Source organism: Mycteria americana, chromosome 3 (genome assembly GCF_035582795.1).
Source record: "Mycteria americana isolate JAX WOST 10 ecotype Jacksonville Zoo and Gardens chromosome 3, USCA_MyAme_1.0, whole genome shotgun sequence".
NCBI classification, from domain to species: Eukaryota; Metazoa; Chordata; class Aves; order Ciconiiformes; family Ciconiidae; genus Mycteria; species Mycteria americana.
Window position 1 is genome coordinate 82,426,247 of NC_134367.1, and position 23,495 is coordinate 82,449,741.

The 23,495-nt window shown below is 43.7% G+C and overlaps 1 protein-coding gene across 2 annotated transcripts in view; it reads left to right on the top strand.

Moving 5' to 3' along the window:
• PGBD5 (piggyBac transposable element derived 5) overlaps positions 1-23,495 on the top strand; it is a 79,030-nt gene that overhangs the window by 35,184 nt on the left and 20,351 nt on the right. For both annotated transcript variants that reach the window (XM_075495858.1, XM_075495859.1), the window contains exons 3-4: positions 4,622-4,756; positions 16,969-17,149. In XM_075495858.1, the coding sequence (XP_075351973.1) occupies positions 4,622-4,756; positions 16,969-17,149 (316 nt within the window). The remainder of the gene's footprint in view (positions 1-4,621; positions 4,757-16,968; positions 17,150-23,495) is intronic.

Consider the following 23,495-nt stretch of genomic DNA (forward strand, 5'->3'; position numbering starts at 1 on the left):
TCAGTTTTCCTGTTTTCAAAATGATTCTTTGTGACTACGGGTGCTGGTCCCAAACCAGGACTATTCTGTCTTGGGGCTTCTGTGAGTGTAACATAAAGATGTAAATATTCAGAGGATGTCGGCCAAGTATAAGATAAGACATGGAGTGAGAGAAGGACAGACAGAAGAGCAATAAGAATATTGAATAGCAAGGTAAATTTCTGGTGTCCTGTAGCTCTTGACCAGTTGATCCTCTGGTGAAGCCAGATTTTAGGAGAGTTTGACAGCAGAAAATGATGAACCTTCATGGCTATTTTGAAATTACCTAATGGTAATGGAGTGCTGTAAGAACTGATTTTTTTTTTTTCTTTAAAGAGAGTCGATTGAAGACTAACAAATGGGCAGAGGAGCGTGAAATTATGGCTCCATCAGAGGTGGGAGTTAACCTTTGAATGATGGCAAAGAGGATCAGTAAAATGTGGATAGGCCAAACAGGACTTTGAAAGTGAAGAGAAAGAATCTGTCTGATACGTTGGAGAAGAAGAGCTATCAGAGAGAAATAAAGAAAAGTGATGTGGCCAGTGTGATGGGCTAGGAGAATAGCTTTCCAGCAGCAATCTGTAGGGCAGGATTGCCTTATGTTGAGGCCAAAAGGAAAACTGTTGCAGGATGGCTGTGGGCTTGGATGAAAACTTGACTGGGTGGGTGGATTGTTACTCAAAATGAGTAGCATTTTAGAGCTGTTACTCAGAAAGCATGGAAGATGCAGGCACTGCCTGCCTCAGAAGACCTTGCAAGGAGTTGAAGGTAAAGACTGACATTCAGATTCACTGGCCAGTGAGATCTGCAGCAGGAGGAGAGGGATGTCTGCAATGACCAAAAAAGGAGATAGTAAGATTATCTTAAGGGGAGGGAGATGCTCTCAAATGCAGCATAATAAAATCAGAAGTGACAGCTAGATATGCAAGCAGAGATGTCAGATACTAGCAGAGAATTTAGTTTAGACAGGAGAAGCTTTGGAGCAAAGAAGCAGAAGCACAAGCTACTATTGCAGAAGCAACGGCTGAATCTGTGCATACAGGTGCAGTTACCCAGGGGACTCTGTTTGCCACTGGATGGTACCCACCAAAAGCCAGAGACAAGGCAAGCTGAGACAGTTTTTCCAGGAGACAGGCTGAAAAGACAGCCTTTGTTGGGGATGGCCATGGAGCTAAGAGAGGATGAGCTATCTTAAGGACATGTTCGTTCATTATCTAAGGCAATGGAGTCCAGGAAGTCCAAGTACAAAAGAGTGAGTGGCTCTGGGCTTTGCCTACAAGCCTATTTCGGCTGTGGTGAGAGCAGGATGGGTGGAACTGTGGAGTGGAAAGAGCTTTGGAGATGATCTAAAACGGAAAAGAAAGAAAGGCACTCCTGACAGTGGCTAGCTGTTTTGTTCAGTGAATGAAAGATGTTGTGAGATGGAGCAATTGCTGGAGAGGCAAGACTCCAAGGTGGGACTCCAACATTTGAGGTGCATGTACATATTGAGGGGAAAACAAAGAGTGAAAGCTTGGCAAGAAGATCTAGCGGGTATGAGCATGGCTATAAAGAAGAGGAAAAAAACCTAATGGGATAGCTGTGGGGGGGTGAAGCAACCAGATGAGGAGCTGCTTAGACCTGAAGAAAACTGGGGATTTGAGAGAAGAAAATGGGGATGATTTCTTTGAAGAAATCCACAAGGTATCTTGCATCAAAGGAAGTCAGAGTAAGAAGAGGGGAGGTCTTGGGGAGTGAGTCAAAGATGGTGAAGAGGCGGCCAGGAATACATGTAGGAGTCAATTAAGCCTGAAAGTAGGCTTTTATCTAGGAGGATGAGAAGCAGGAAAGAATATGCCATGGGGGGCAGTAAGCTCAATCCTGGAAAAGCGGGTATTGCAGCAACAGCAGGAACAGGGAATGGGGAAGGAACAAATACCACTTTGCATGGGGATTTGGCAAAGAGATGGATTTGCGATTACAGGACGAGCAAGGCGACTGAGAATGGAGGAGGGTGAACAAACTAATAGGACTGGCCAGTGGCAACAGGTCTAACTTGTGTCATAAGAAAACCATGTCAGTGCCAGAAGCAACAAATTGCTCCCTTTGAAAATGAGATGGGGATCAGCTGTTCCAGCAGCAGGCACAGGCCATACAGTGCCTTGCTTGCAAAGTCCTTCACAGCTGTTGAAGCAGTGGTTGCATCTAGAGGGGTGACAACACTTGTCTCCCCGCCCTCTCTGGAGGAAGCAAGAAGAGCAAGTTTCAAGTTTCCCTGCCTGTCCACATTTCAAGTTTCCCTGCCTGTCCACATTCTGTCTTTGCAGCAACAGCAAATCTTGCCCTACTCTGTTTCCATTTTTGTTCCCTCTTCCCAGTAGTTCGGTAGGGACTTTGGTGGAGCGTTAGTCTTCTTATGGAGAAATGGGAACGACTTAAACGTTTGGGATAGGGGAAAGGAGGGGAAGCTCTGGGTCCTAGGGGAAGGCAGGGCTGAGAGTGGGCAGGGAGAAGAGGAAGATGGGGAGAGTTTTCAAAATTCAGATTTGCTTTCTAAATTTAAGGCTGGCAGGCCTTTCTGTGTCTTAGAAGGCAGAAAGAGTGCAAAGGGTAAGCAGGATGCAGTAGAGCTGCTGTGAGGAGAGCTGATGCTGTGGTGCAGAGGAGGGAGCTGAGCTAATGACAGAGGGTAAAAAATGTCCTCAAGTGATGCTTATACAGCCTTTTCTTTCTGCTGCTTTCCATCCTACAGTGGGGGGAATAACAGTTGAACCACACCACTCAGTGGGATCTGGCAGGTAAGAGTGCCTTTCCAGAAGCTGAGGAATTCTTAACAGTGTATCCAACCCCATCCCAAGGGATGTGGTCCTCCCCTCTCCACAGAAGAGGCCAAAAGGCAAAAACGAATGAGGGCACGTTTAATATTTGCAAAACGCTGTCAGAATTCCTTGAGGTGGAAGTGTGAAATGCCCCAGGTGGCCTTCGGAAAGGAAGAGCGGTGTTTTGTGTGGACCTTGAGAGAGGAAGAGGATTTGGCTCCAGTGGGGAAACGAGGCAGCTGCAGCTTTAAGAACAAATAGCTTTGTGTGCAGCTCTCCTTGCTCGCATGTGCATTTTGGTGTATAATTTGAACATTTCACAAGAGTGCTTTCAGATGGTCCTGTGAATGTTTTATGAGCCATTAAGAAGTGGAGTGTGTATAAATGAAAGTCTGCAGCCGCCACTGCGTGGGGAGGGCGCGGGTGCCTATTTTGGGCTGACAGAGTGATGTTCAACAAACATCTTGTATTGAGGAGGCCAGCAGCTGCTCATCACTGGTGCTTAACTGCTTACCCACCACATCTCTCCTACGAGCATCACTCCCAGGTTTAATGCAGCTTTGTTCTCATTTCCACCACTGGCTGCGTGCAGATGTGCACAAAAGTAGCACACGTGCAGATGTGGAAAGGGTCAGTCTGAGGGTGAGAGCCTCTGCATTGTGGATACCTGTATCTGAGCCTGTCTCCTGGGGTGATGGTCACTGGAAAAGAACAGGCTCCTTTAGATCATAACCCATCTGACTTATTTTACATGTCTTTAAAAGGGTATGAATTATGGCCTGCTGGGACTGCATTCCTCTCATGTACTCAGCGGGGAGCCTGCAGTGACTTGCTCTGATCCAGATGTAGATTTCTGAATTTGGTCAGCATTCATCAGCTGAAACCTTTCAACAGTTTCCAAGTGTTTGTACTCTCACAAGTGACTTGCTAGACAACTCAAACACCATGCAGTCAGGGATGTGTATGTTATGCACAGCTACCTGTGAGCTGCAAGGAGGTGGTAGTGCTTTTCTATAGGTGGGTTCTGTAGCCTAAAACCTAATAACTTTGCTACAGAATTAATGGAGAGAAGTGTAACAAAACAGCTATAAGGAACAGGGAACCACTTATATCATCTGGACGCAGATTACAGAAATTGCTTCACTTTCACAGATTTTCATTACTTGCTCCAGTTTGCCTTGTCTTTTTCTTTTCCTGCCTCTGGTCTTTTATCTTTGTCTCCTTTTGTCAAATTTTTCAGCTCCTGAGTCAAGAGAGGCTTCCCTGAAGCTGCTGCCACCAGGAAAAATGTTTTCTGTCTGGTTTCCACTTCCTTAAGCAGCAGCAGAAAATATCTTTTTCTCCCTTAACTTCTCTCCCTCTTTGCTGTGTGTTTTCCTTTGCTGTAACCAAGGAGTGTACCTTACAACATATTGTAGGGGAAGTTTGGGTGGAAGACATTCTGCCAAGCAAGATGAAGCTGATGATGAAGCTTGGAGAAGGATGCTGCTAACAATCCCCCCCCCCGCCCCACCTCATTTTGGAGGGATGTTGAACTGTAGCTGATAGTGAGAAGTGAGACCCATGCCTTGCATTGTTTGCAAACCACGTGTAGAGCAGCCATTCACAATGGAGTGTGCTTGGCCAGGCTTTGTTTTTTGTTGAATGGTAGCATTGGACAAAAGTGGTTTTGCTCCTTTGTATGAGGTGATGCGCACAAGAACAATGCAAGGATTATATTTCCTTGGAAGAATTTAAAGCACCATTTTTTTCAGCAATCATGTACTCTTCTGTTCCCCCCCCCCGCCTTTTCTTGCCAATTGCAGGTACTACATGAGCCCCTGATTGATGAGGATCCTGTTTTCATTGCCACATGCACAGAGAGGGAGCTGCGCAAGAGGAAAAAGAGGAAATTCAGTCTCTGGGTCCGGCAGTGCTCATCCACTGGTTTCATCTGCCAGGTGGGTTTTACCTCTTCAGATGTCTTGATTCAGTTCCAGCAGAGCCTTAAATGTATTTCAGGACAAAAGGTAACAGTCACTTCTCTTCATTGCCTTGCCGGGGGCTACAATCTGAATGCAGCAGGCCTCTGACTCCCGCAAATACTAGATCCGACAGACGGTGACGACAAGTTCCTGATGCTCTGTTTGCTGTATGATTTAACTGAGGGTGCCTGTCTCTAATACTGTCCATCTGGCAGCCAGCCCTAAGCTAATTATATTGAAATGGAGTTAAAAGGTCTGTCTGTTTGTACATCCTAAGTTCATCTAAATGTCTAGGTACTGTGACTTCTGTCATTTTTAACAAGTCAGCTTCTCTCTCTATGTATAACGCTGCATCTGTGATAGCCAGTGGTATCCAATAGACTAAATCAATATGGTATCAAGATGTCCATGTTTCTGTGAGAAATGTATTAGTGGGGTTTCCTATTACATCTCCTTCCACACTTCTACTTCTCTACCAAAGAAATAAAATCTGATGTGACTTCAAGGTGAGATACGAGTTCGAGTGGGAGACATGTTAAAGGGTTTGGTTTTGGTGTTGTAAAGCACTGGGGACAACTTTTCAAATTCTCAGATTCCCCAATTGCTGATGTATTTTGAGAGCTCTTGAAAAATCTGGCTGTTTCTTTTGATACCTAGAGGTGGGGGCACGGATATTTTCTGATATTTCTTTTTCCCAAGAGCTTCTGTGAAAATGTGATGTCCCGCATGTTCCAGAGCAGGTAGGACGTGCACACTGCTTGCTAAGGCTGAATGCATGTCAAAACTGCAGGGTCTGTGGATTTGCTGCGGTTGAACATTCGTTCACAGTAAAATTTGATCTGTGAATCACTATGACTGTTTGAGTAGCTATGCAAGAAAAGAGGCTCACTGGGAACAGGGGTTTGCATTTTCAGCAATGCTGTTCACTCTAAGAAGAAAAACTAGGATCATGCATCTTCCATCCAGGTTTTAAAGCAGTTGTTTTGTCTGATACAAAATAGATTCACCTTGTGAAGCATCCTTGGAGGTTTCCGCTCTCAAGGCTTTTGGAAAGTCATTTGCTACACAGAGGTAGTGTCCTTAATCTCCAGGGTGAGCTCCACCGGTCCCACACACTGCTTATTACTGAAGCATAATGGGTATAGCAAGCATAAAGTTTGCTGAGCTCTCTTGCCATGCTCCCCCCAGCCAACTGCCACCAAACTAATAAGTCTTCAGACATGCCAGAGGTTTCAGATTCTGACCTATAATTACGTTGCACCCCCCGTCCTGTCCATTGAGAGAGTAAATTAATGGAATGTCAAATTAAACAGAATAGATGCTTAGCACCACCCTAATCCTCCTGCTGCCTTAATGAATTAGATACTCATGCTTCACTTGCATCCGGATGACGTCCAGGATCATCTTACCAGCCGCCTTCTATTTTCATTCCATGGCTGGGCTGTAATTACCATCATGCTAAACGATTGGGTGAGAGGCACCTTAGGGAAGGATGGAAAAGAATATACAGGAACATGAATGTTCATGCTAAAATGGAAAAACCTAGTCTGGGGAGGATGGGGATCTTCAACTATGGTATGCTTGAAATGCTACGTTCAGTTATGTGTCACACTCACGAGGTATCTTGCAGAATGCAAAGCACTTATTTGTTGGTGGTTTGGTTTATTTACTGTATTAAAACAGAGGGGTGTTTTTTCTGTGTTTAACGTATGGAGAGAATTGAGCTAAACAAGAAGAAAATCCAATGTTTTCCCCCTTCATGTGCACACCTTCCCCTCCATCTCTTGTGAAACTGCCATCGTGAAGGAAAGACTTGTTGCCTGATAGTTAAGGACTGACTGGTCTATCACCTGTCTGCTGTCAGAAAAACCTTACAGCACCCACTTGGAAATATGTAGAAATTCTGTAATACCACCTGGATGAATTCCCTCCCTCATTGTTTCCACATGATGACATCGAGGTCATTTTATTCAGGATAAAATATTACTATAAACACTTCATAAATCAGGCTAATTCAGTTTCAAAAGTCTGAATAATATAGATCTATAAAAAGATGAGGCAGCCCAGGCAGAAGAGGGAAGTGAGCTACATATGACTGGCTCGCAGGAATGGAAGGAACCTCAAGAGGTCTGCGATGCTCCTGGCCAAAAACAAGGTCCTCTAAACCTGAATGATGAGCCTGATGTTAAAAAATCTCCATTTGAGGACATGCCAGTTTTCCCAGTGATCTGCTTTTCCTATGATGAAAAGAGTCGGTTGGTTTTTTTTCCTAATGTAAAATTGGTATCAGTGTTTTGAAGCCGCGTGCTGAGCTACTCTGTGAACGACTCCTGGTTGGCAGTTCACAGGGCAGTTGTTAATGTTAGGAGTTTTAGCTGTTTGACTCCCCAGATTCCTCTGTCTGCTTGTTCTCATGAACAAAACTCTGAATCACTTTTTTGGGTGTGAGTAAATACTTCTGTTTGATGGCTCATCATTTGCTTATTTAAGCAAATGGTGTTTGGTTAAAAATCCAGCTCAGTAAGCCATTCGTGGAACAGAAGTGGCATAAAAATGAAATATTGCTTGTGGATATAAGAAGGCACATAGGCTTATATATGCATAATATAAATAATGTATATATATTAGACTACTTTTCTGTCTTCTGTAATACAGGTAACCTGACTCCACCCTGACAGTTAAGTCTCTGTTTTAAGATGGATGCAAAATTTCAGGTCATATCTCTGCTTCAGAATTTCTCAAGCAAAGCATCTTGTTGCAGTGAATAGCTTTGTTGCTGAGTATCTTTTCACGGTCAGCTGGCCAAGTGGAAACATGCAGGAAGGACACATCATTCAAACAAAGTAAATATACGTCTACAGCAGCTGGGAACATGAACAAAACCTTTCAGAGGGTTAGAAGGGCTCCAGGAGAGCTGACTTTGGCAAAGTAGGCAGCAAAACTGCCCTGATACTGTTGCCTTTTTCACCCATCCTGGATGCTGGACATCAAGGTGGCAGCAGCTGCTGCTGCAGGAGAGGGCTTGGGCCTTCTCATTTCTTTCTTTCTAATTCAATGAGAACAGTAAACTCAGCTTGCAGGACCTCCGCTGTCCCTCTCTGCTCCATCTTCTCTTTGTTTTCCTCATTTCCCTCCAATATATTTCCCTACATATGTGTTACCACTAAGACACTTTTCAAACCAATATTTTAATATCTTGATTGCGGTTTAAATGATCACAGTAGCTTAGAAGTGCTTCTTTCTTTCTTAGAGTATTGGCTGAGTAAGGCATCCTATTCAAATCAAAACTCTAGTCATGTCAGTTTTTATTTCTCTCTTTTTCTCTCAAAAAGTCTGGAACACTTGCTTGTAAAAGATGTTCATAAATATGATTGGTAGGACTCTTTTTCATTTTAGATATAGCAGTAGAGCTCATCCAAAACTGCTGAGAGTTCCCAAATATCTGATCAGGGCTAGTTATTTTGTCCTGGTAGGACACAGCATGCTCTCTCTTTCCTTTTCTCGTGTGGCTCATGAGGAATGAACGTGGTCATAAGTAACTGTTACTGAGTGATGCCTAGTCCTTGCATAGCTCCTCCTGCACAAGAAGGTTTTCTGGTCATTTTTCAGAAGGAGGAGGAAGCACAGGAATCTGGTGCCATGCACTGAACCCCACAGGGAGTCAGGCAGGACGAGCTATTCCCATAGTGCCTCATCTTGAACCACAGGCCCATGGCACAAACATAACCCTAAAGACAGTCCCTGACCCAAAGAGCCATCAATCAACAAAATGGAAGGCAGTGTGTAGATGGTAGAGTGCACTGCAAAGGGACAGTCAGGCAATATTAATCACTATGATAGGCGGTAATGGAATTAGCTCATCAACCTAATTATTCACTTAAAAAAACAGTGATATCATGGTGGAGAAGAGATTACTTTATGGATGTGTGTATCCTTTCCTTTTCCTTGGGATGAAGTTTGTTCTCTGAGGCTATTCTGGACACTCTTCCCTTCCCACACCCCCTCCCCGCCCCCAACTATATGGGCTCTGCACTTGCTCTTATTCACTGGCAGAAAATTCTTGTAAGAATGCATTTCATTTTCACTAGTATCACTGTGAAACGTGTCATTCAGATTTATGAAGTCCTTTAGATCCTTGTGCTGGGACTGAGTTTGAGTTTCCACCTTCCACGGCTTACCCTGAAGAAGGGATGAGTCAGAACAGTTAAGGAAAAGGACTGTCTCTGCAGCTTGAGTCTTCCCTCGTTACTGAACGATCAGTGACTTGCACTATAGCAGTATTTAAAGAGTGCAGCCTGGATCAGGGTGGCCCCTGCATGAGAAGGTAAGAAATGGCTCTCTCCCTGAAGAGCAGCAGTCTCAGTGAAGGGGGATGTCTGAGGTCGCTCCACAGATCAGTGGCAGAGCTCTCAATTGCAGCAAAAAACCCCAAACAATGTAAACATTATGCTTTTATAGTAAATGCTGTAGTTCATTCTTGATTTCAAACAGGGTAAGTACAGTCAGCTCGAATATTTCATAGCCGTGTTGATTTTACAGAGTAAGAACATACTTCCAGAATTTAGAGAAACTGAGATGGTGCCCCAAAGAATTTTTAATTTCACAACAGACCACATAAGTGCATTTGGTCACTGGGAAAGGGAGGGGTAAATAAGCCTGGAGTGAGTTTTATTTTCAAGGTCAGAGTTGCAGGAAAGTTAGCCATCTGTGCATTTGTTTAATAAAGGTGCTCAGAAATGTTGGTGTTTCAGCCTGTTTAAGTTCTGTTTAGAGATTAGTCTAAGCCCTTGGGTTTCTTTAAACAGTGCCCTGATAATTTCTCTGTTGCTGGAACAGTTGCATCTGGAATGCACAGATGTAGTGTCTGCTTTGAGGAGGTTCTCAAGGTCAAGCTTTGGCTGGGAGGGGATCCCAGGAAATCTGATCACCTTCATTTGTCAGTCACTGGTGGCTGGAAAATCCTGTCTGCTTTCTTCCTCTGACTCCCACCAGGCTCTGGCTTTTTAATGCATGCGGTTCTGTATTGTCAGCATCTGAAAATCTCAGATCTCAATTAGAAGTCAATTATCCTCTTGCTCACTGGTATTAAGTGGGAAAGTAGTTTTGCAGATGTGTGATGGGCCAGCCCTATTCATTTCTGTGGAGTTTACAATCTTACCGTGTTTCTAGATGGATGGAAAGACCAAACATCTAAATGTGACCTAATGCAAAGATCTCTCCCAGAGTTTACACACAGTCCCAGTGTCTTATTTTCAGGTGGGAATTAAGGTTACTTTTTAGTTCCTGTCTGCGGTACTTGGCATTTCCGATGATAAAACTACCTGCGTAGTTGTCTCCTTTCTGCAGGTGTTCTCACTCAGTGCAGCTCTCTCTGAGGAAGGAGGCTAAAAGCACCAGAACCTCCTCTCTTCCTCACTTAATAGTTTTGCCATAGGAACGCCCCTCACGGATCCCATCGCTTTGTGCTGGTGCTGTAGGCAGAACAAAAAGACAATCCCTGCCCTCGTAAGTTTAGCATCTAAATGCGAGATGGAGGCAGAAGCCTCCCACAGCAAGTCACTTTAGTTCAGGCACCTTTCGGCTGCTCAGAGACTCTGCAAGCAGGGTGTGTACAGCAGTATTTATTGGCTGATGTACAGAGCAGAGGGCTGGGACCAACACACTGCTAGGCACCAGCATGCTCCCTGCTCCTGGTGAGCCTGCACGGGCCAGGCGGTCATCAGCCTTGTTGCTCCTTGGAAACGAGCTGGGTCCTTGATGTTGCTGAATTGTCATCTTCTGGTTTTTTCTTAAGATTTTATAGCTTTTTATGTAAGTATTTTCCTCCTTGAGCTACTACATGTTATCCCCTCAAAAGTTATAGCACTTTTGATAGTTTTTACTTTTCTTATCTTGCATCATTTATATACTTTCTTACTTACATATATCCTCATTTATACACCTTCTCACAGCTCAACATTAATTTTCTTAGAAAAACTGAGCCAAGGCTGTGCAATTGTGTAGCACCAGAGTGAGGCCTTGGTCATGGACCTGAGCTGGGCTGCCAGTTACGCAGAGGGAGCCTGATGAAGGAGCACTAAGAGGGTAGCAGCACCAATGCATAGATTAGCAATTGTGTTGTGGGGGTTGCATCCTTTCTAAGAAAGGTATTGAAGAGCAAAAGGAAAGAGCTTTGCGGAGGTTAGCACTGATTTGCAAACAGGCGGCAGAAGGGCAGCATGGACAGAAGCGAACGTGCCCTTGTTTGGCATCAGTGGTTGGATGCCTGGCTTCACAGGGCAAACACAGGCGGGAATCAGTGTACTGAAAAGGTATAGGAAAAGCTCAATAGGGAGGGCTAAATGACAAAGGCCTGTCTCCATTTTCCAGCCCCACTTCCATTTGATGCTGCAAAGAAGAGGGAACTGGCAGAAGGCTGACAAGGTTGAAGCAAAGGGTTAGGCAAGTGATATCTGGGGCAGAACGCTGTCTGGATGTTAAGATACATGTAAGCAAGGCCAAAGGGAAGAAAGGTAATTGCAGTAATTGAGAGGACAGCCAGGCAGTTGTTAGGTATTTGAAAGAAAGGCTTTATCATAGAGGTGTTACACATAATGAAGCTGCCTGACTCAAATGTGGCTGGCCTGGGAGAAGCTATAGAGAGAAGTCAGTGTTTGGTGATCCACAGATTGTAGGTTCACCATACAGATAAGATGTCGTAGTGTCCCCAGGGATGATACAATCACGTGAAGGAGTGATTTCAGGGGAAGGAGAACATGGAGCTTTGCTTTTAGCCATATTGGGCTTGCATTGTCAACTCTACCAGCGTCTCTCTGCCAGTCGCACCACAATCTTATTAGAAACTTTGAAGAACATGTACAGGCAAAACAGAGATTTGCCAATCCTCAGCACACAGATGTTGGCTGGATCTGTGTGTTTATGCAGATTGAAATATTTCAAAACAGGAGGCAGAGAGAGAAGAGATGGGGACCAAGGAAAGAGCTTTGCAGGGAGCCCCAAGAGCTAGATGGGAACAGAATGGGAAAGCTGCTTGTCCCTTGAATGCTGTTTTCAAAGTAGCCTTTAGAGGAGTAGGAAGAGAACAAAGAGGGGCTCAAACCAGTGAAAAGATCCAGTCTCGGTAAGAGCACCATCAGTGGTGCCAAGAGCTGCTGAGGAAGAGCTAGACCTAAGAGCTGGCTGAGAGGAAGGCATTAAAGAAGGGGGGAATAGGGGCTGCAGAAGGTTTGGGGTGGGACTAAGAGCACCATCAGTGGTGCCAAGAGCTGCTGAGGAAGAGCTAGACCTAAGAGCTGGCTTAGAGGAAGGCATTAAAGAAGGGGGGAATAGGGGCTGCAGAAGGTTTGGGGTGGGACTGGAGGGGAGGATCTCCCAACAGCAATGGGAATGGCAACAGTTAGAGATGAGGTTTAGGATGAGAGAGGAAGACAGAGTGAGGCAGGATCTAGAGAGTGGCACTAGGAATGAGCAGTTGAGTATTTGGCTGTGAAGTCTATAGAAATATGAAGTTATTTTTTTGATAGCTATTCAGGATCCAAAAAGTATGACAGTACCATTCTTTGTTCTCTTGCTTTTATAACTGTGTCATCTAAAAACTTGGCTTCTGTTTTGTGGTTGTTTAGGGTCTGCCCTTTGTGAGATATTTTGCACAATGTAACCTTCAAAATCTTCCTCCTGTTTATTACTACCCCAACCCCCTTTTTTTTTTCTTCCAAATGTCATCTATTTCATTTGAGAATTGTACCCTGGGGTGCTTCAATTATGTATGAATGTGGAGTATTTGGGATGTGCTATTCACAAGTGCTTTCAGTTGTCTGTCTGAGCTTTGAATATGCGCGGAATTGCCAATATTTTAGTTTCTAGGGCACTCTTAAATGTGCAGTCAAGATGCAGCTTTTGTTCCTAAGTGCTCATTTTTTTTACCCGGTTTCTAGCAAGACCTTATGAATCTTCCACATGAATTTTCCAGAGAGTAAAATGCCAGCACGGAGCAAGGAAATTCCTGTTGGCTTGTAGCACAGATGTCTACTCTGAGACCTTCCGTCCTCTGGTGGCATTCTCTCCAGCAGTCTGCCTCTGTAGCCAAACAAACTTGGTTTGAGTTTCCGAATGATAGGTGATTGACTTGCCTCTCATCTGTCAACATGTGAAATCTCCTGCTCAGAAATGTGATGTCTTTTCTTATTGCCTCTGTGTAGGCAAATGATCTTTCCAGGAGAGTTTGCACTGTTTTTCTTGGTTTTGGAAGAGCTCAGCACAGTCTTCACCCATACCCTGTGGCTCAGGCATTCAGGTACACTGATTGATACCTACTTTTGCATTTGTGATGGGAGGAGGCAGAAGCAGTTGTAGGTGGAAGGAAAGATGAGCCAGAGACTGTCAAGGTCTTTTCTTACTGTCAGGCTTTTAAAAGGAAGAGACTGTTAGGATGTTGCATGGTGACTGAAGGCAGAAGACAGGAGGGTTTGAGGGATGAGTTAAACGGTGTGAGGAGAGCTGGTATCGTGCACATGGGATTAAAACATGTTGAGTTGAAAGCATCCGGTGCAGTAGGGCTGCAGTAGATAGAGAGATGGCAGAATTGGACATGTAGCTGTTCTGATAAGAAACAAATTATTGAGAGATGACTAGAGGAAGCTCGGTTTCTGTCCCAGCACTGCAGGATAGAGAGCTTCAGCCTATAGTTGCCTCCTAAAACAGATGATGTCACATCTATAGAAGTTATCCCATTTGGTGCTGTAGATCGAATGGATCAGTAGCCACTAGAAAAAGATACACAGTAAAAGTGATCTGTGCAGATATTTGAGAAGCATTGCTTTGACTGTCACCCGCAGAAGCAGAGGATGTTGCTGCCAACATCTCCATCTGTTGTCCAGCAGCAGTTGTCGAGCCTGTACTGCTGATGACATTTTGCTGTTGGAGTACATGGAAAGGACACAAAGCTCTAACGCTGTTATAGGGCAAACCAGAAGCTCTGGTGAATAGGTTAACAAACATTTTTGGGGAGCAGCTTCTGACTGTGCCTGTGAAGGTCTTGCAGCCAATTTCTGGCAAGTCTACTTTTTCTGCAGACTGCTAACTGTTAAATACCACTTCTAATGCATTACAGAACAGGGGGGAATGCTGTGGGCTTCCATAGGCAGGATCTTAATGATTTGAGGTAGAATGAAATAAGCTGGATGAGAGGATGGGGAGAGGGAAGATAAAGGCCATATGGGATCCTAGGGACTTGCAAGGATATTTGAAGCTATGTCTTTGCCAGTTGTCTGTACCCAGCTGCTGTTTCACAGCAGCCTTAATGCCTTCCAACATTATGCTGCTGTCACCCAACTTCCCAATAGAGCTGAGCGTGATAAAGCTTTGAATGATGCTTCTCCAAAACAAGAAAAATTTTGCCAAGAACAAAGGCTGTGCTTGGATAGGCAGGAAAATGCCCAAGGAGAAAAAAGGGGGATATATTTAACATTGGAGGAGGAGAGAAGTAGGTATGGATGTTTTGGAAAAAGGGCACTGGGGAGGTGAACAGAGCAAGTGGGGATGAGAATCACAAGGTGGCCATTACAAGGAGCCTCGAGATAGACGGGAGTGCAGAGGGAGGGTGCCAGGTGCCCAGGAAACTCTGCTAATTTGTTACCTATGAAGTATGTAGCATCCTAGCAGGAAAATAGTGATATCTCAGTAGACAGTTGCATGGTGGGCATGCGCTTTAAAGTAGCTGCTTGCAGACCCAAACCAGCCCATGGTGAGGGACCAATTGGCTCACCAGCAGACTGTCTCATCCCTTGGGGGATACTCTATGGGGAACACAACTGAGCGTGGAGCAGGAGAGACTCTTGGTTGGCTAAGACTTACTGCAATGGGGGAGGGAAGGTGTAGGACACTTCCCTAGACTTAGAGATTCCTGCTTTGTTTTCAGCTCAACTGCTAATCCAAGGTCAAAACTAATCTGTCTGCCTCTCTTGTCTCCACTGCCTTGTCTGTAGATTTTAAGGGCTTGAAGTGTGGTCTCTGTGCTGACATACTAGTAACCTAATCTTAATTTTGATGCCAATAATCATGAAATACCTTTGCTGTAAATTTGGAACAGTCTGCCCTTTGTATGCATTCCACTGTTAAGCTACTCTCTTGAGCCCTGATTAATAACCTAAATGACTTACTGTAATTAGCTAGTCCTCAGCTTTAGCATTGGGGAAGGCACAAATCTGACAGCTTTCAAAAGTGAGTGGAGCATGGTCAGGGAGTCTACAAACATTCCTGCCTTTGTCCTCATCTGGAAACTGTTTCTATCAAAAAAGGGATTTTTTTTTTTTTTTTTTTTAATGTAAATAATGTATATTTAAGACTTCCTTTTAATATGTGCTGTACTTCTTTTTGGAATTAGCGTGTATTTGTCCTTGCACCAACTTTGTTCTTTAGTATGTCAATTACTTCAAAATACAAATTATGTCTCATTTCTTGGAGATTTCATACATAACACACTCCTCTGGGGTCTGTTCCATGATGCATGAATTGCTAGGGAATATTACATTAATATGTCTAGAATACCAGTGCTGGGAGATACACCATCTAAAAGAGGGAGAAGCTGTTTAATTGAATTTCGTTCCCCTCTGAGATCATTGAGATATAAATTACTGGGAGCACTACTGCAAACATGCAAGCATTTTTGTTCTCTGAGCATTGTAATGAATTTTCCTTTATGAAGGAGCGTGTTGGTAAGAGAAATGGATGCATATACAGGAAAGCAATGCTGCATGTTCTGGATGGTTGAGGTCTCAAGCAAGTTTAACAAAAGCTCATTGTGGATACATCACTCCAACAAACAAGACAAAATTCCTTTTCCCTGCCCCTGAATACTGTGCAAGTTTCAGCTTTTTCTCTGATGGGTGAAATTTTCTGGAATTCCTAAAAGATTTGAGTATTTCAGAGCCAAAGTCACAAAGGCAGGCCTGAGCAAATTTTTCAGAAAATTTGCATTTGTGCATGTTTTTAAATCTTTGCAAGTTCCATGGTGTTGCAGTACTGTTTGAGTAACTGAGCACAGTGTCTGCTGCTTCTCATTTCTCTTTCCAGCAGGTTATTTCTACTGACTTTTAGAACAAGATGAAGGTCAGATGCCTAGTTGATTTTAATAGGTGTTCAACTTTGGTGAAAGCTATACTTGTAAAATACTGTCAGTGAAATAAAATTGAAGGCTTGTGTACAAAGGAAGGGTTATGTGCTTTCTCCCTCTGCATGACAATGCAGAAGACTCCTCTTCTAGAGGGATCATTTGTAGGAATGAAGCTTACTTCAGTACTCTTGCAGTTGGTGGGTATACTAGCTGGACTGTGTTTGGTTAATTATAGCCACATTACCGAGGGATGATGTTCCCGCACTCTAACACAAACATCTATGACCACCTATAGGTGATGGTGACAGCTCTCTTGAAATGCATAGCATTGTGGACTGCATAGTAGCAGGCTACATGCTAAAGCTACTGCAGCCTGCTACAAATGAGCCAGGCATTTCCCTATTAACAGCAGCATATTGCACTATACCCTGGTTCCTGGTTCAATCTGTTTTGGTGGGTTGTCTCCAAATCACGATCTAAGTAAAGGATCTAAGAATTAGCACTGTGCCTGGAGAGTTTGATGAGGGTGTTCTGGCTGGTTGGGTATGTGTATTGCTGGCTCCTCTCATTTATGGGGGTGCACACGCACTTGCATCGCAGCCTAATGGTTGCTGCCAACAGGAATAAATCTGAACATTACTGCAATGAGCTAATGGGCCATTTCCTTGTGGTCATCTTGTAGGGGCCTTTTTTGAAACTAAGTTCCCATGCTCTCCTTCTGCTGGCAGCATTAAAACCTATGCAGATTCAGTACCACACGTAATCTCAGTTATGATTTGAGTCTTTTCCTGCCATGCAAACAATCTTCAAACTGCACAACAGTGACAAGAACTTCAGGAAGCCCTTAAGCTGAGGCAAAGGACACTGTATTTATCAGTAGCTGTGCCAGCTAACCTGAGGTGGTTTTAAAGCAACAGCCCCTTGAAAAGGGATTTAGATATTAGCAGTTTATAAAAAGTATCTGCTGCCTTGATGCTCAGCTTGTCTCCGTTGAGCTGAGCAGGTGTGTTGGCAGTTGCATTTGCTCCCTCTGGATTCCTTATAACCTTCTGACTTTTCTTACCATTTCTCGTTTAAGATTTATGTCCATCTCAAAGAAGGGAGTGGTGCTGATGGGCTGGATGCTTTGAAGAACAAACCACAGCTTCACAGTATGGTGGCCAAAAGCCTTTGTCAGAACGCCTCTGGGAAGAACTATATCATCTTCACTGGCCCGAGCATTACCAGCCTGAATCTCTTTGAAGAATTTGAGAAGCAAGGTGTGTATCAGATCACTCGCTGGGTTTTAATGATGACAGACCTAGGGGCCCTCCTGCCACTGAATTAAAAAACTCCCAAAAGGCTTCACTGAGATTTCAGTTCCTTATATAAATAAGTTGGTCACCTCTAAGATCTCATTCATGAAAAGGTACTATGCAGAGGACTTTCTAAGTTCCTCTTTAAATCTTCCTAAAGTTCAAAATGAGGATGTAAAAATATTTTTAATAAGCATATTTAAAGCCCTTGCTGTTGTTCTTCACCTTAGAAATGTGAGACCTAATCTCCTATATGGCCTGGGGAACTTTCCAAGGGATTTCCTAGCTGCCTGTGATTTTTCTGTTCCCATTGTGAAAGACTAGGGATGGGATAAATCCTTAAAGGTGTGCCTTAGAAGTCCTTGCTGGTTTAGTATCTGTTAAAGATGTGACTTCTCTAGATGACATTTTATGCCATTGCAGAAGCCCTAGCATGGTTTGCTTTTTTGCTGGTATAAACATGCTTTGGTAGGGCAGTTTTTGGTTCTGAAAGCTTAATAAACTCTACACTGGCAAAAGCACACTTGCCAGCAGAATGTCCATCAATATGGCAGCATGACTCTCCCAGTCAGTTTCTTGCTAGCGCAGAGAGTAATTTCAAGACATCCTCTCTGTCAAATGCCCCCTCACCTTGGGTATGGAAAAGCCATGTTACTTTGCTTCCAGAAAAGCTGAGAACTTGTGACTCCCCTTAAATTACAGGCTCCAGCAGTCTTGACAGTCGTTTATAAGTCATCTCAATGTAACTTTCCACTTGTTCTTCAGTCAGCATGGCCTTTCAGAGTCATTATGGCATGTACAATAGATCCTTAGTAGCAGTAAGACTGGAGGTTGCCATTATGAATCGTGTAGGAGGAGGCTACAGGGCCGTTTCCCTTTTCAACACATCACTGATGATAGAGTTTTGCTTTTGGCATGTTTTCCATTGCAGGAGATTAAACCCACCTGGGGCGTTATATTAATGAAACGTGGCCCAAAGCAGGGGGAAAGGCTGGAAATTGAGACAATATCTTGATTCTCATTTAAAATGAGAACACCAGTGAGCTGCACCAGTGCTGTAGTTGAGCACTTCAGACTGCGCTGGCACTGAGGGCTGTCTCTGTTGAGCTCCATGCAGGACCTAGCTCCTACATTATTTTAGGTAAGCTGGAAGCTCACAGAGTACAGTGGAATACTGCCATATTCTCACAAAAGAGTCATGGTTTCCCAAATGCTGCAAACAGCCAAATGGGAAAGAAGGCGAGCATATTTATAGTGCACTGGAGTTTTTCCTCTGGGCAGAGACTGTTCTTTAGTAAATGACTCTTTTCACAGCTGGTTACAAGCATTACATTTTTAAGACTACCAAAGCAATAATGCAAAATGTGGGTTCAAAAAACTGTAGAGGATAACCCACATACTCCTAGTACCTGAGGTGTGTCAGGTTTAAATGTAAAGACTGACAGACAAAAATTTCACTGCTGAGTCGCACCCTTTATGCTCAGCTGGGGAAGGATAAAGACAATATGGCATCACGCAGTTAGTCCGTAACCCTAGTGAAAAAGATGCATGGCTGCTAAACCAGCTGAGTGTTTATTACTTTCAGGTAATTCAAATTGTTCACAGGGGTGAATTATTCATGGTCTTTACACTGAACAGATCATTCAAATTAACAGTTTCTAGCAGGTAGCAAATTCAGTAATGTCTTCTTAAAGCATGTAATTTTGCCTTACTATCTGATCAAATATGCTAATGCTATACTGAGATTTCAGTTTGGTTCATGATCTGTTATATGGCTTCATGAGACTTTTTATATTTGACAGCTGCTTCCAAAATTAAATTTCAGATCTGGTACATGCTACCACCTTCCTAGGGGCGAAGCTATGGGGTGAGTGGGGGGCAGACACTAAGGTAGCATGTTTATTGGCTTTGCAAAATAGCATGGCACTCCTATATAAAGAAGATCATGGGGAGAATGTTTTTCTTTTTAATAAGGACATGGGATTGTCTGCATTTGCCATGAGTTACTAGGGGCTAGCTCAGAGCTTTTGCAGGGGGATGTTGAACTGGAAGGACTCTGAGACACTGGGAGAGGTGAGATGCTAGAGATGTCAAGCAGTGGTGAAGCCAGTAAGAGCCCTAGAGGAGATGGTGTTTACTGACTCTACTGCAAAGCAGCTAATGTATTGCCAGCACCTGCTGGGATCCTACTGCATTGGCAGTACGTTTAGGGAGAGACAGGCAGAGAAGCTGGGATCCTACTGCATTGGCAGTATGTTTAGGGAGAGGCAGGCAGAGAAGCCTGGGCTCAGCAGAGCTACTCTCCTAATATATCACACAGTCACCCTCAGCAATGGTCTTAATGCTTTTTTGGTATGTGGCTTAGCCAGCTAAATCTGAACAGGGCCACACCATGACCAAGAAGTGTCATGAGAGCCTGTTGAAGAGCATCTATGCTCAGGTGCTCATGACAGTTCAAGACCCATTCTTAAATGGATGAATTGACTTTTCTTGTTCAAGAAAATTTCATTTCTGGGCTGGAGCAGGATCAGCAGTAGAAAGATCCCATTGAAAACTGAAAACAAAAAGAAATTGGTATTGATCTTAACTGCTTTATGTTGTTTGGGATTTTTTTGTGACTATCAATAGAGAAATAGGGGGAGATTTAAATAAGCTAATGCTTAGAAACTAAATTTTTTGGGGAACCTAAACTGACATTTAAGGGAACTAAAGGAAATTCTGGAAAATCTAGAAAGATGCACCCACTAAAAATGTATTAGTTCCTCTCAAAATTCTTGATGAGAAGGACTGGGGGTCTTGGAAGCCAGTGAGTTGAACATGAGTCAGCAGCATGCCTTGGCAGCAAAGATGGTCAACACTATCCTGGGCTGCGTTAACATGAATGTAGCCTTACCCCTGTAGATCAAGGGAGGTGGTTATTGCCTCCTACTCAGTACAGTTTTGGAAAACACCCCCACAATATGGGAAAGGCATTGATAAACTGGAGTAAGTTCAGCAGAAGGCCACCAACCTGACCAGGGGCTGAACCAACACGCTCCACTATGGGGAGGGAACTGCGCTTGTTCAGCCTGAGAAGAGAAGGCTTTGGGGGGGACCCAACATCAGCCTTACGCTGCCATGAGGAGGTTATCAAGAGAATGGAGCTGGCTCTTCACGGTGGTGCATCATGAAAGGACAAAAAACAACAGACATAAACTGAAACAAATGAAGAAGGTCAGACTAGGTGTAAGAGTTTTCCTGAGGACAGTGGAGCAGGATGCCCAGACAGGTTGTGCAGCCTGTGTCCTTGGAGGTTTCAAGCCCAGACAAGACAAAGCCCTGAGCAGCACTGTCTGACCTCACAGCTGACCCTACTCGGAGCAGGAGATGGGACTAGAGACCTCCCGAGTTGCCTTCCGACCTGAATTATCCTTTAATCCATAGGATCCTGTGATCCTGTGAAGACTTTTGTGGAACCTTAACTATCGTTTGCTTTTCCTAACCCACACATGCATTACTGCAAAAACTGCAGTGTTCTTTATTGAAAGCCTGCTGTGTAGCACATTCACTGTACCACAGTAGAGAATGTGCACCTAGTAATATAAAGGGATATCGGTGAACATAATTCTAAGATCTTTGAAGATACCAAGAGCTGAGAAGACTTCAGAAAATAAGACAGGGCACTTTGATCTTTTTCAAAATGAAAAACCTGAATAGACCTCTTTTTATTTTTCAGGGGACATACAAAGCATTTCTGTCTCTGGCCTCTGCATAGAACTGGAAACCTGCACTGAAATGCCCCAAATTCTCTGTTCTGCAAGCAGACAGCTGTCATTATTTGCTGTGACATTCATTCATAGTGCACATCCCTTTTTGCCCCTCTAAGCATGTGTTGTCCCTTGCAGAGGACAGCACCTCCTAAAGCCCTGTGTCCCATGCTTCCCTTAAACATATGATCCCCAAAACTCCCTTTTGCACTTTCTGAACAAGCAGGAGCAGCTGGCTCTGTCCTGCAGAGTGGCTGGGGTTGGCAAAGCTGCAGGCGTTGCCAGCCTGGGCAACCATGGCACTCCCACAAGCTTTGCAGGATCCTGCAACTCCAGCACATGGACTAAAGCAAGCTCTCATCTCCTCCACAACAGGCCCCCCAGTTGCCCTAGCTCTGAGTTGACCCAGCATTGCATGCAGGATAAATGATTGCAGAATGTGTATTTTTACCTGAACTAGCTCGAGCCTGGCTGTCTTTGCAAATAGTACTAATGAAGATATGGCGAAACAGGCTTCAGCACAAGCTCTCCGGCACCTGGAGACCCTGGGAATGAATCTTGGGTGACAACACCACATTTCCTCATCTTTGCTAAGCTAGCTTAGGTGCATGCATTTATATTTCAGTTACAGTTTAAGACGACCAGAGGAGGACAACTTGTCTCCATTGACTCCAGTGTATGGGGCAAACACTTGTTGTGATTCTGATTTAATTACACACAAAAACTTCATTGAGCCAGATGGGCATAATTTTTATTGCTTCTATTGCTATAGAAACAGGGTGGTTTTAAAAAACTCTACAGATTAAGGGTGTCATCCGTGATGAGAGATGCTAGTAAATTTGCAGAAGTGTTGCACTTTTCTAGGCTATACAGCAGGAAGGTTACATAGTGTGTTCCTGAGAGAGGAAATGGTTGCCATTATTCTGTATGAGGAGTGAAACATCTGCTGGAAGCTTTCTCCAGGCTTATTGCCTGAGCTAAAGGAAAGGCTACAATTAATTATTATGGGATCTCAAAGATGGCTGTTGCTATTTTGAAGCTCTAGAACAATAATGTAGTTATTAGCTTGGTTTTACACCATTGCAGTCTCCCGGAGAGAGTAAGTATCACCCTTCAGTGAGTCATAAACTTTAGGCAGCTAAGGAAATTCTTCTCAGACTTGCTTTTTATCAGAGCAGGAAGATCTTAATATTGGCTAGAAGAAAGCTTTCTAAAAGTTTGCTATGTTAATGCCAAAGTTTGCAGGTACATAGCCTACGCTGTTTGTGTACCTCTTAGCAAGACAAGAAATTAAAAAAAAAAAAAAAAAAAAGCCTTCCACTGGAGGTGCAGTTCCTCCTATATTTATTGTAAGCCTGTTGCCATCCTGCTTTTCTTGTCTTTTGTGGAAGGAACTTACAGATTTCCAGGGACTGATTCATTCATTAGAAATAACCTATGGAGTGCACATTTTCTCCATCAAAATGAAATTGCCCTTTTGCTGTGTTGGTTGACCTTCTTCTAATATGAGTGTCTTAAATTTCTGATGGAAGAGCCTTAGCTCCTTGTAGACCTGCCCACAGCAACTGGACCAAGTAATGAGTATTACCAATTATTATATTGATATTCCTGTAGTATCTGTGAGCTGTTGAGGGGCTGCTCAGCATGCCAGGCACTATGTGAACCAAGGACAAAGGTTGCACTTGCACTCAAGAGCTTAGGTCATTCCAGAAAGATAGAGGCAGAAGAGCCACATAAATCGAAACCCAAGAACAGAGGTAACATGCTCAGGGGAAGCTGGCTGTAGTCTGACTTAGCGTTTCCCCTGTAAGGATATCTAGTTACCCAGCGTGCAGAATTCAGCACGATAAAAAATTTGATGAAGCAGACTTAGCTGACAGATGAGCTTTAAACTACCACAAGCCTCAGCTGCCATAGGAAAGATGTGCACAGATGTCACCTGCTTCCATGCCCATCAGTTTTTTTTCCACTTGGGTGGGTTAATGCAAAACCAAGGGAGACTGAGGAAATTTCCATCCGAGATGTCCTTGAGTTCAGTTAATTTGATCAAGAAGATCTGCTTCTCTTGGACTAACAGAAACAGGCCGTTATAATTTCACAGCCTAATGACAAATTCCAGCATTGTCATTATTAATGTTGTTTCCAAATCTTGTTTGTGCCCACCTGGCTGCATTGAGACGTATTTTGTGGTGTTAGATTTTATTCGTTGCCTCTTTCACATATGAAAGGCAAAGAAGCTGTGAGCAGCAGAATGTGTCACCGGCGGAGCCTCTGATGTCTGTGCAGAACAAGATCAGTGCTCACTCAACTAGGGCGCTATTCGGTTTATCTCCTTTCCCTAAAATCTGTTTTCATTGAACTTGTATTTCCATCCTCTCCATCTTTTTGTCACATGCTTTTTTTAAATCAAACAGTGGTTTCAGCGGTTCTTAATTGCTTAAGCAACATTTCCTTAACAAACCAGATGATGCAGGTGCAAGGAGTAGTGAGCTGAAAATCAAGAACTGGGCAGCACAGTGAAGCAGTAGATGATTAAACCAGAGTTTGTCAGCTATGTGTATTGT